The following is a 13,119-nucleotide window of genomic DNA, read 5'->3' on the forward strand; positions in this document are numbered from 1 at the left end:
TGTGTAACGCAAGAACAAATTAAAGCAGCCAAGTGGAAAAATTCACTCTAACATGGATTATAATTATGAAACAGCAAAGGTAGATGTTATATTTTCGGGATTCGGGAAATACGTGATTTGTACCATTTGTTCTGTGGGTGTTTTATGTGGGTCGGTGCCACTTAAACGGCTGTAAAGCGAAGGTTTTGGACCTTAATCTGACTGACTAGTTATCAGCAGGAAAATGAAAAAAACTAAGCACTGGATGGTACCGGCTAATTACTGGACACAACGACACACCACAAAACTGGATMGTTGTACCAGTAGCTCACAGATATTTTAAGTTTTGCGTCTTTTTCATGGTACAGATCTTGCAGCTTTGGGTAAAAACAATAGGAGCAAGCAGGACCAGGAACCAATCTATGTGGCATAAATTCAAACGGAAATACGTCACCACCTCTCGTGGCATATACCCCATTGGCCTGCGGGCCGCGAGAATGAGACCTCTGGTTTAAAGGGAATGAAAGACAAAAGGGTGGAGGAGAAAAAGAAAGAGAGAAGACTGCTTCTACACCTGCAGAAAGAGAAAAAAAACATTAATACACAGATCAATATCACAGACTTTTTATGAACATATGAAACATAGCAAAAACATTTTTGATAATGTATTAAAGATCGCATGTGTTATTCACAATAGACTGATAGTTTTAATAAACCTCATGCAAAAATCTGACTGATTTAGATCCTCATCACACAAAAAGTTTTATAAATCTATAAACCACTGAGTCCAGCAGAGGGAGATATTGTTAATGTCCTAGTTTATTATCTGCAGTAGTAAATAGCTACTCGAGTAACTTTTTTGAAAAAAATTACTTTTAGGAATATTTTTACTCTGCTATACTTTTTTCTTATCCTTAAGTAATTTTATTATGAAGTATCGTTACTCTTACTTGTGTAACATTTCTGGATTCTCTGCCTTCTGTGAGTCACTTCAATGAATGAAGAACCAACATGTTCTAAGCAAAAATTCACCAGACACAGACACACCTGCAGTTCTTATTAAAGTTTCAGAAGTTTTTTTATTGAAAGAAACTAGTTTGGAAAAAATAATTCTTTTACCCAGTTTTATAATTTTTTTGTTACTTGTATTAATTATTTTCCTTTTCATCATAAAAATACCAACATTTCCACTGAACTTTATATTTGGTCCATCTGATTATGTAATTTTTAAATATTAAATGATTGATAATCAGAACAAAGAGTTTGTTAAATTTAATATTGGTTAAATTTGTTAAGTATTTAATATCTATGTTTTTATGGGAATACGGATCTTTCAGATCAATTTGAAAAGTAATTTTGATTATATTTTACATTTTATTGTGTCATGTAGCGCGGGGTGCTGGTCTTGGTCTCGGGATAGGGGGTCTTGACCACAACACTGCTAATGGAAGCTTATTAAAATAAATCTTCAGTAGGAATTTTTTTGTTTCTTTTATTTGAAGAGGTCCAGTGTACAGTCAGTCCACCTGCTCAGGATTTCTATCCCTGACCAGAACAGGGTTCTGCTTGTTGTCAGAAAAAATGTCTTAGAGAAAAAATCTAGTTTTTTACTATTTTACTAAATAGTTTAAGAACTAAGAGATTAGTTGTTAGTTTTCAGATATTAGCTCACACAAGATGCAACAGTTAGCATTTTTCACCTGCAAAAAAGCAGAAAATTATGAAATGTGTTTGAGAGCTAGGAGCTAGATTGTAATGTCACCAAATATATGTGAAGCGAGGGTTCATTTTAATCTTTTAATTAATTTTAATCTAAATCTGTGTTTACACAAAGTCAGAAAACTATTCACTTCACGCAGAACCCTCTTCTTGGTCCCGATCACACCATTCTGGTCGTGGCCCCTCACAGCAGGTCGAGGGCCTGGAGCTGGTTCATTGCTATCACTTATTGCAGGGGTGTCCAAAGTTGGTCCTGGCGGGCCGACATCCTGCATGTTTTAGTTCTCTCCCTAGTGGTTGTAACAACCTCCTCAGCAAGTCAATGTTCTCCTTAGGCCATCGAATGAGCCATCATTTGATGCAGGTGTGTAAAACCAGGCAGAGACTAAAACATGCAGGATGTCGGCCCTCCAGGACCGACTTTGGACACCCCTGACTTACTGCTTTAATCCTTCTGCTCACTGTGCTATGGATAAGCCTGGAGTGAAAGGAGCCACAGGGCCACGCTGACTAACTTCACTGACTCCAGTGGTGCTTGGCTTCCCCGGCTGCTGGTCAGTCCTTGCATGAGTACACAGGACTGCTTTCTGAATAAGGGAGGTTTTGCTCTGCCGCTTTTTTAATTTTAAAACTTCTCCTTGTCTTTCTCCTGCTGCAGGACATTCTAATGTGTTGAGGAAATGCTGGCTGAACCGTACACTGGATAACATGGAACTGATGCGTACACTTACTTTATGAAGTGGGGTTGTGATGAGAGGTTATTATCAGTCAGTATCTTCCATGCTGCAGCAATGGTTCGAAATGAGATTTTTTTCAATTAGAGTCAAACATTTGAACATTTTGATGTTTGCATCTGCTTTGCAAGAATAATGTTTTGGTTTGTCCTTGAATAACTTACTAAAAGACATGGACAATTATTGAAGTTAATGATTTTAATCACAATAAAAAGTCAGGCCACTACCTGATGATCAGAAATCAATAGCAAAATAGCTCTTACTCTCACTTATAGTTTTATGATTACCTGCCTGGTGGAGTGTGATATTACAGAACAAAAAAGGTGGATTTTCAAACTGTAACAGATTTATAGAATAAACAAGTTCTCTAAAAAATATAAAAATCAATCAGTGACATTTTATTAAACACAAAATAATAAGAACCTAATCAAACTGACTAAAAAAAGTAAAAAGGGTGAAAGAATAACAAATATGAACTATTAGTAACAAATAAATAAAATAATGACAACAGCTCAGCTTTGATATGTATGTTTCAAACAGTGATGTGTATTATGAGGGAATTTAGCTCCCAGATTAGCTTCCCATGTGACAAAGATCACCAGCTGATCACCAGCTGATCACCAGCTGATCACCAGCTGATCACCAGCTGATCACCAGCTGATCACCAGCTGATCACCGAGGACCCCTCACACCCTGGACACCACTTCTATTTCTACCCAAGAGCTGTTTTTACCCTGAACACAGCTGATCCATCTATAAACTGATCATTTATGTATTCATTTTTCTTAATGTCCCAGTTGTTATGTATTTCTACAATATTTTTGTATTTTTATTGACATATACTTATTATTATTCTATTCAGTTATTTGACTTGCCTTTGAGAGGCGCTGTTTTAAAATTTCATTGGTCATTCTATTTATTTGACACTTACTGTGAACCATTCTGATGAACACGTTCTAATTATTTTAAGAAGGATGTGGTTAGAGTGAATCCAAAACTGTGTTTTTCTTTTGACATAATGGATCAGAATGGATCCTACTGGAGCAAGTGAAGGTTGATGAATACTTGCAGTGAAGGTATTCATCAAATAATGCTGGGTCCTCTTCCCTCCCTGTTCATACTGCGGTATTACTGTGCTACACCCCCAACCTCTATGCTTTCTTGTTTGGGTTTTCTTAATTAATCTCTATTGTAATAAATCCTTTGGGTAAACATTGCATGTGGCAAATGAATCCATTCTGTTCACACTGTCTTCAAAACCAGAAACAAAGAAACCGCCTTTAGCTACCAGAAGGAACACAAAAGTGCCGTCTGTCACACGGCAGAGTTTGATAGAGTGAACATTTCATTGTCACCTAGACTTGAGTGATTTAAGACGTTTGTGTCCCAACCAGACTGTCCAAGGTTATTTTACTGTGATCAACACCTTTGGTTTATAGTTCACAAACTTCAACTCAATTTATTCATGTCGTCACAAAAATATTAATTTTACATTTGATGAAGCAGGTATTCATTCGCATTGACTAAATGAAGTAAATCAAACGCCTTTGTTTTATAAATATTTAATAAAATCAGTTGTATGAGAAAGGATTGCAGTTTCACTGGTGGGTTCCTTCAAAACATAACCATCAGTAGCAATATTTCATCTCCACTTTAGGAACCATGATGATACTCTGGAAATGTCCCATGTCTGGATTCTTCCCAGCTCCACAATTCACATTACTTCTGTGTTCTAACAGTTCCTGAAAGGTCAAGGTGAGGATCATAACTGTTACTAAAAGGCTGTGATTCATTCCAGACCTTTTAAGGATCCTTTGATGTCATTTGAACATTTTATAACAACACAGTTTAGCCCTGCAGTGATCCAAAGTGTTTGTATTGTCCTGAACACAGGCTACCTGCTCTCAGAAGAAGGAATGGCAGTTATTCCAGGGCACAGAGCCAGACAGCCAAGGTGAATGAACAAGAAGGAACAGAGGACAGCTCGGTGGGGAGGGGGGAGGGGGGCCGAAGATGCAGACTGCTGAGATGGGATGAAGACTGCCTGGACTCAAATGTTACTTCAAGGACTTCTTCCATCATGTGTCAGAGTCCTGGAGAGAGAAACTTGCTGACAGCAGGAAAATCCACTCAGTCCGGTCAAAGATCTCTTACAGATTTTCTGCAGGTCGTGTCAGTCAGTGACTGACTGGAGAAGAATATCAGACTGTGTGACAAACTGGAACTAAGATCCCACAAGTTTAAAGGAGTGAGGTGACGATCGACCATCATCAATGATAACCCCACACCCTCCACCAGTACAACCAGTATGAGTCTACATCCCCCCACTGGGCTCCTGGAGAAACTAGAGGTACTAGCCCAGCCTCTGTTTGAAGATTACAGTTAAATCAGAGAATACTTCCAAAAGGTTTATGTCAGTAATTCAACTCAAAAAGCAAAACTCACATCTGTTAATTTTATGGTGATCCATTCAAATCATGTTTCTATACATTTTGAAGGCTTATGTTATATATAAAAAAGATATTAACCCTGAATTGTGAGCTTACTAAATGTGTATCCAAAGTAACTGTACATGCACGTGGTCTGGGCTCGTTTTGCTTGAGTTACTGTGTTAATGCGGTGTGGCATGGAGGGGGTCAGCCTGTGGTTCAGCTGACTCTCCTCGTATCCTTCAGACTTTGGTTTCTGACTGCAGCTGCAGTCAGCACCTTGTGAATCTCCCCAAACTCTCAGTGGCTTTTGCTTCACTATCTCATCAAGGCTGCAGTTATCACAGTTGCTTGTGTCCCTTTTTCGACCATGCATTTTCCTTCCACTAAACCTTTCTTAGCATGCTGTGGACAAAGACCTCTGTCAACTTCTTTAGCGATGACAGCTTGTGAGCCATGGTCATTGAGGATGGAGAGTCTCTGTTGGACTTTCATCAAATCAGGATATTTCTCTTTGATTATGTAGACTAAGGTTCTCAGTTTATGATCAACTGAATTTATGGTTTTCATTAGCTGTCAGCCATAATCAGCAAAATGGCTTTACACTGTCAGTTAACACTGACTATAAAAATAACTAATGAAATCTAATATTGATTATCGAGTGTTGGGTGTTTTATTATTGACATATTCTAGCACATTAAATGTTTCCCCCAGTCGTTTCCGTAAATGATCAACTTTCATTCAGATGAAAGATTTTAGAAACATTCATCTGAAGTCTTTCTCTCCACACCTGCGAGCTTCTGCCGCCATCTGTTGGTTGTCATAACTCACAGCAAGTGTTTTCATGTGGCTCATCTGCTCTACACCACAACTACACCAATGTAACATTTAAACTAAATTCTGTTTTTAAATTCTGTTAAACTAAAAGCACTGTCCTGATCTACAGTTGTCCTTTCAGGGATGATTCTCTGACGTAGGGTACATCAAACTTCAAAGATTACTAAATATTTGGGTTTGCATTAAACTTTAATGGTTAAAGTTTGGGTATGCAACCTGCAATGGCTCTAGATCACATTCATGGTCATAAAATTAGAATATCATGAAAAAGTTATGTCAGCAATTCCAGCCAAAAAGGGAAACTTGTATATTATATTCATGTGTTACACAGACTGATACATTTCAAATGTTTATTTTAATCTTGATGATTAAAACTGACAACAAATGAAAACCACAAATTCTTTATCTAATAAAATTAGATTATTTAAGACCAATAGAAAAAATGATTTTTAGAAATATTGGCCACCTGAAAACTATGAACATTAAAAGTATGAGCATGTGCAGCACTGAGTACTTAGTTTGGGCTCCTTTTGCCCAGATTACTGCAGCAATGCAGCGTGACATGGAGTCATCAGTCTGTGGCATTGCTCAGGTCGTGCTAGTGACCCTCAGCTCTTCTGAATTGTTGGGTCTGATGTATCGCATCATCTTCCTCTTCGCCATAGACCAGAGATTTTCTATGGAGTTCAGGTCAGGTGAGTTTGCTGGCCAGTTAAGAACAACCATGGTCCTTAAACCAGGTCCTGGTAGCTTTGGCTCTGTGTGCAGGACCTAACTGCTGCTGGGACATGAAATCTGTATCTCAATAAAGTTGGTCAGCAGCGTGAAACCTGAAGTGCTCTAAAACTTCCTGGTAAGTGGCTACATTGACCTTTCACCTCAGAAAACAAAGTGGACGGACACCAGCAGATGACATGGCAACCCAAACCGTCACTGACTGTGGAAACTTTGACTGGACCTCAAGCAACGTGGATTCTGTGCCTCTCCTCTCTTCCTCCAGACTCTGGGCCTTGATTTCCAAAAGAAATGAAGAATTCACTTTCATCAGAGAACATAACTTTGGACCACTCAGCAGCAGTCCAGTCCTTTTTGTCTTTAGCCCAGCTGAGATGCTTCTGATGCTGTTTCTTGTTCGAGTGGCTTGACGAGGGGAATGTGACAGCTGAAGTCCAGGTCCTGCATGTCTGTGTGGTGGTTCATGAAGCTCTGAGTCCAGCTGCAGTCCACTCTCTCTCAATCTTTCCCATATTTTACAACGGGTTGTTTCACAATCCCCTCCAGGGTGTGGTTACCCTGATTGTCCATTTTCTTCTACCACATCTTTTCCTTCCCTTCACCTCTCTATGAATGTACGTGAACAGAGCTCTGTGCACAGCCAGCTTCTTTAGAAATGACCTTGGTGTCTTGCCCTCTTGTGCAAGGTGTCAAAGGTCATCTTTTGGACAACTGTCAAGTCAGCAGTCATTGCCATGATTGTGTAGTGAACTGGTCTGAGAGAATTTAAAAACCTATGCAGGTTTTTTGAGCCAATTATCTGATTAGTGCGTGGCACCAGGGGTCTTCAATATCAAACCTTTTCACAACATTCAAATTTTCTGATACTGAATTTGGAGTTTTTATTAGTTGTAATGATCAACACTAAAAGAAATAAACATTTGAAATATATTAATCTGTATGTAATGAATTAATTTAATATATAAATTTCACTTTTTGAATGGAATTACTGATTTAAATAAACTTTTTCATGACCAGCATCTGTAAGTGCAGGTTTCAGATTTGCTGCATTGAATTTCATTGACAGTGACTCAAAAAGTACCAAAAAATGTTTTTGGCTTAGAAACTATGTGGAGTTTTTTTCATTTGAAACAAACCTCATAGTGTGTTTCCATCCTATTTTACCCAAAGTTCTGTTGCTTTTTTATTTTAAAATGTAAGAGAAATAAAATGGGGCTTATTTTTAAATTTCCTACAGTGAATATGTATATAAAAAATAGATCTAAGCTATAAGTAGTTAAAGCTAAATGTGGAGGAGACTCCATAACAGTAATCTGATTACTGACTCAATTTGGGAACTAAAGAGAATTCCAGAGCAATACTTCATAAAAAAATATACACAAGTCTTCAGTTTACAAAATGACAATTAAGCATAGTTTGTGAAAAACACACATGCACACGCTCATTTGAACCATTTTAATGACTATACCAACAATTATTTTGGGTATTAGAAATAGTTACATAGATTAAAACAAGACAAACATCTCCAGCTGTGTCCAGCTTCAGTCGGGTTTTGTGCTGTTGAGTGAAACGGCAGAATGGAGCGGTGTGCAGTACTGCAGAGGAACATCCAGACCCACAACAGGCCCCACCACACTCAGCCATGACAGCACGTAGTTCACTGGCCTGTTGGCACGGAAACATACAAGTCAATGGGTCAAAATGGTTTCAAACTGATGAAACCTCATTATTATAAAGGAAACTGAAAGCTTTTATTCTCTGATCATTACTTGGCCTCATATTGAAATATTTCCCATCATAAGTGCCCAAAATAATTGTTCCTAAAACCAGTCAGTCTGAGAATCAGGGCCTTGAACAGGTCTGAAAACTCCGTCTTCACTTCATTAGTATTACATTTACTCACTTAGCAAAAGGTGTTTGGACTTTTGTTTTAACAGCAACATATTTTATCCCGACTGAAGTTCCTGCAGGTCACCTTCAATATGCTGCACTCCATCAGGAAAGCTCAAGCAGCATCCGACACCACATGCACTTAAACATACGCAGCTTTATGATCTGACTCAACACACACAGCTACAGGATTTATTAAATACACATCTTGCATCACGTTTTCTGTTTTATTATTGAAAGGCTTAAGGAAGTTTGATGCAAACCAGGATTTCATTTCAGCTGAGCAGGAAGTGAGGGAGGAAGGTGGAAGTGAGGAGTTTGGTAAAGTGGACAGGAAGAGCTGGGAATCATCAGCGAAATGTCATCATCTTAGTCGTTCTTAAGCAGCGGGCCTTTCTTGGATTAAGAACTAGGAACTAGGTCATGACCCTACCTGCCTTGATCTTGAACAGCCTGCAGCACAAGTCCCATGAACTCCTCTGTTCTACATGGGTGAAGGAAAAAGAACGGCTGGCCCAGCAAGGGGTGCTCCTGTCACACACACTAAGAATGAGGTTTCAGCAGAGCTTCACAGAGACCCTGGGCACCAGGAGGAGGTTGGTAGTTCCTACCTGCTGACTTATTGCACTCAGAGGGCAGTTCTGAAGACGCAGCCTGTAGTTTGGGTGGATGGTGCTCCACATCTCCTCTAATGCCAGGCTCTTCCCCTCTGAGACAAGAACAGCAAAAAACACATAAAGCACTAAATTACACCCAAGGTCAAATGTAAATCCTCTGCAACACACATTATTTGCCATACTCTGTTCACAGATAACTGCACCTCAATAGGCTGGGAAGTCAAACTCCTGAAGTGACTCCTCTGTCTCTGCTCTGATGCAGGATGATGGTGAGTCTGTGAACAGACAGGAGCTGGACTGTGCTGCTTTCTGCCAGACAGGCAGTCAGACAGAAACATTGTGCAGATTTACTTTTAGCTGGTTGGCTCCAGCTGAGGTAGAACAGAGTTCAGACAGATGGCGGCACAGACTAGCAGGAGAGCTAACAGCTAGCTGCTGGAGTCATGAAGGATTCAAAGTCAGCAGAGATACAGTTGTGAAGAGTGAAGTGATTGATGATGCTCAAGAGAAAATCTAGAGCTCAGACTAGCTGGTCAGCTAAAACCAGCTAACCTGGGATAACAGTCCAGTTATGCAATGATTCAAGAAACATTTGAAGACCCACAGAGCATCTACTAGCTTCTATCTCCATTTCTATGTTGTCTCTGACAGAACCTGACTATTGATCTTCCTATAAATTAGCTTATTTACACATGAACTGCATCACCTGTAAATTCTTTGATCTGCCAATTGCATAAACATAATAAAAAATATATGTTGCAGATAATGTAACAGAGCTACTCCAACAAGCTGCCACTCTTGTGGCATTGGCTTGTTAGAGCTGCTCTTTTGGTTTCTCACGACAGAATGGTAATAAGTTGACAGGAAATGTAAAAGTATTACTGTGTAATTATATGTTACGGGAAAAGATCTCCAGTGAAATGCTATTTAAATCCACAACTAGCCTCAAAACAACAAATTTGCATTTCTGTTTAATCCAAATTAAGTCAGCGGCTCCATCAGAGATTCAGGGGCCCCATAAACACCAATACTTTAAAACAGACCACAGATACATAAATGTAACACTTGTTTATTGAGATTATCAACGCTGTTAAATTTGATTCAATTGTTTAGGCATACATAAATTAAAAGATTTTAAATTGTTTAACATTTAAATACAAGATTTTAAGGAGCTGGAAAGTTTATTTAGTAAAGCTTCAAAGAACAATATTCATAGTTAGATTGTTTTGTAACCATAGCAACAATGTGATGCTGTGAGTTTAATCTTTGAATTTACAAATACAAATKAGTAAAYTGCRATTATAACTTATTKCTTTTTATGCTGGCCAGTTAAACTCCCTTCTCCCATATTTCACTAAATCCAACACAGAAGCTGTTAGAGCTGCTGATGTTTTTAGCAGCAAGAGGGGCCCCTAAATCAAATTCTGCTCAAGGCCTCAWACAGSCTTGGASCGGCCCTGTAATCTGCTGCTCTACGCAGAGATGCGCAACAAACGGGAGATTTAATTMAATSCTGCTAATGTGGCTTYAGTAGCTCTWMCRTTTYGTGTCTGTTGAGTTTTTAATCGTYACAGAAACTATTCTGGTTGRTCGAGTTWATGGGACGAGTTTCTCAGATCTCCATGTGGCCGCGCGCATTAACTCTTAAGTAGACAACACATTTGATATGGTTTGATGCAACGTGTAACCGGAAAAATAATACAAAAAAAATAATAATAATATAAAATCAGCGTGATGCGTGACTCCAAGGAGAGCGTGAAAGCTCCTCACCGGGCTGAACCTGCATGATGAGGTTAGCGCTGCTCGTTATCCACTAACGCTCCGGCCAACCAGGACCACAGACATAAACTTTACAGGAAAGACAGACACAGAGCCACACGCTGGGCAGCGCTTTGAGATGTAAACGCCGCATATAATTGTTTGTTCACAAAGATAAATTATCTTCACCGCTCCACAACGCGACCTCTGAATTCGCTACAAGTTATTTCTGCGGTTCACATTGAGCTGCGCAACCAGAGCTAACGCGGTGGGTTTTAAACTCTGACCTAGAGTTCTCCAAAGGATCATAATTCCTCACAGTAGGTTTATGTAAATATCCATACAGGTCAGCCTATGTCCAGTTTGAGTGAAAGGAGGTGCGTGCGATCCCGCTGAGGTAAAGCAGTGGCAGCGCGCGATTCAAAGCTCAGAGGCGCCAGCTGTGTGATTGGTCCGCGCGCTGTCGGGTTTAAATGCGTAAACTATAAATCTATCTATTATAAACATATCCTTTAGGAATAAATCTGCTCTGCTAGTGAGATGCTAAGAGCAAAAGAAACGCCTGCAGCTCGGTTTTTAAAAGCAAAAAAAAAAAACTATTTTTTCTTTTCTCCCCTCCCTCTAGAAATGAAAACAAGCAACGCTTAGCCTGGCGGCGGGGCTAGTAAAGCATGGCGGGCCGCCAGGCTTATAATACACTGGGGGAAACCCTGCTATGTCTTCATCATGTCTGCTTCTGTACTGCAGATGACTTTACTCTGGCTACTCCAGTCAGCACAGACCGACCCGCTTCTGTGGGTAGCCTGCTCTGGTCCAGGACAGTGACGATTTGGTTCAGCTGGTGTTCATGTCAAACTGATGCTTTGATAGTGAATGGAGTTATTACAACAAGCTTTGATACTCTCCTTATAAATGTCAAAAATTAATGTTTGACTTTCTCTTCAGAGGCTAAGGAGGGGCTGTTTCTGGCGGGAATAACCAAGCACTCTTATAGAACCTTTAGTTAAATGAAAACTCTAAACCTTTAATCAAAAAAGTATTTTGCTTCCTAAAAATGTCAACTTAATGCACTGCTAAAAAGCAGAGTGAATGTAAGATGCTGCTTTCTGTGTGACTAACCCAAAGTGAACGCTCTGAAATACAGGACAGGAGCTCCGTAGCTGCAGGAGAACAGGATGTGATACTCGTACTGAACCACCCGGCTGCTGCTGTCGGTCACTGTGTAGCTACCATCATCTTGTTCTTCAGCGCTGAGGAAGTCAGAACCAGTGGAGGCTGCTGGGTCCTGCTGTGAAAGAGCAGACAGTGCAGCTCAGTATGTCTGACTCTGTGATCTTTACATGCCTCAAAGTAAAACAAATATTTACTTCTTCCTTTTCATGTCCAGTAGAGTCACACAAAGTCTGTGGGTGGAAACTAAACCCCTCCTGGTCATGAAGTGGACCCCAGTCACTAGGAACTGACCTCCGTGCAGTCTTTCTGAGGTAGCCCTCTTCTGAGCCCTGTTTTAAGAAAATACCATAATGCCTTTCAACTCTCCAGCTGTGAGCGCAGAGACAGAGGAAATACAACCTCCTGACCTGAACGGCCTCCCAGCTCCAGCCATCGCCCAACTGGTCAGAGCGCTGAAGGAGCAGCTGGCAGCCCTGACGGAACTGCTGCTCATCCAGGACGCTGCAGCTCATGTCTGACAGAATGAGGGACACACACACAGAAAACCACATTCAAACTAAACTAAAAGATATAGTTTTTGTGATGACAGTCCTGGCAAAACGGATTAAAGAAAGCTGCAGTTACATTGAGGTGAGCGCGAGCCTCTTGTAAATATGTGGAAAAGTTCTGGTTTAAGCGTTTGTAGCATCCCCTCTACTAAAAAACTAGATTCCAACATCTTGTTGTACTTCTACAAAACGAGTACATACCTATGAGCCCATGGAGTCGGTACTTATATTGAGAAAGTGTGTCGGAGTTTTAACAGCTCCAGCTCCAGCCAGACTCCTTTACATGCCGCTAGCAGAACTTCAGAGGAACAAGCAGCTGACTGACCTGAAGAACATTATAGAGTCGGACTTAAAATTAAGAGAAATATCTATATATTTTTCTTTTTCTTCTTCTTCTTCTTCTTCTTCTTCTTCTTCTTCTTCTTTAGGTTTTAACGGCAGCTTGCATCCATTTATGTTGCACTACTGCCCTCTATTGGCTCCTACCATCTACCCCTCATATTCTCTTAAAGATCCCAGTGTTTTAAAAAAAAAAAAAAGAAAAATCTTCTTTTTCCCCTCAATACTATTCAGTTGGTGGATCACCTTCTCAAATTCTAATTCCCTACTAACACCTAGTTCCGTTTTTAATAATCTTTGTGTAACAGGTGGAACCACCAGGGGTCGCTGCCTCCACATCTCGAGCGCCCATAAAAGGGAA

General features: G+C 39.9%; 1 protein-coding gene across 2 annotated transcripts; it reads right to left on the reverse strand.

The window, feature by feature from the left end:
* Window positions 1–7,873: 7,873 nt before the first annotated feature.
* Window positions 7,874–12,834, reverse strand: atg10 (ATG10 autophagy related 10 homolog (S. cerevisiae)). Of its 2 annotated transcripts, none has more exons than XM_008433553.1 (7): window positions 12,621–12,834; window positions 12,279–12,385; window positions 12,066–12,200; window positions 11,818–11,986; window positions 8,935–9,032; window positions 8,757–8,854; window positions 7,874–8,098 (listed from the first exon to the last, which is right to left on the reverse strand). In XM_008433553.1, exons 2-7 carry the CDS (start codon window positions 12,381–12,383, stop codon window positions 7,975–7,977), a joined length of 729 nt encoding a protein of 242 aa, XP_008431775.1. In that variant the 5' UTR covers window positions 12,384–12,385; window positions 12,621–12,834; the 3' UTR covers window positions 7,874–7,974. The 2 variants fall into 2 exon arrangements, with proteins under 2 accessions (XP_008431775.1, XP_008431776.1); XM_008433554.2 differs by having other exon boundaries at window positions 8,016–8,098; window positions 8,761–8,854; window positions 12,621–12,828.
* Between the last annotated feature and the right edge of the window lie 285 nt (window positions 12,835–13,119).

This window comes from Poecilia reticulata, linkage group LG17 (assembly GCF_000633615.1).
Source record: "Poecilia reticulata strain Guanapo linkage group LG17, Guppy_female_1.0+MT, whole genome shotgun sequence".
Classification (NCBI taxonomy): Eukaryota; Metazoa; Chordata; class Actinopteri; order Cyprinodontiformes; family Poeciliidae; genus Poecilia; species Poecilia reticulata.

What these genes read in the sequence shown, in the direction of transcription:
- atg10 (XM_008433553.1), bottom strand. Translation starts at nt 12,383, where the DNA reads ATGAGCTGCAGCGTCCTGGATGAGCAGCAGTTCCGTCAGGGCTGCCAG. An exon ending in TGAGTGCAATAAGTCAGCAG is followed by an intron (nt 8,855 to 8,934) that starts GTAGGAACTACC and finishes TGTGTGTGACAG; the next exon opens with GAGCACCCCTTGCTGGGCCA. An exon ending in GCTGTTCAAGATCAAGGCAG is followed by an intron (nt 8,099 to 8,756) that starts GTAGGGTCATGA and finishes CCGTGCCAACAG; the next exon opens with GCCAGTGAACTACGTGCTGT.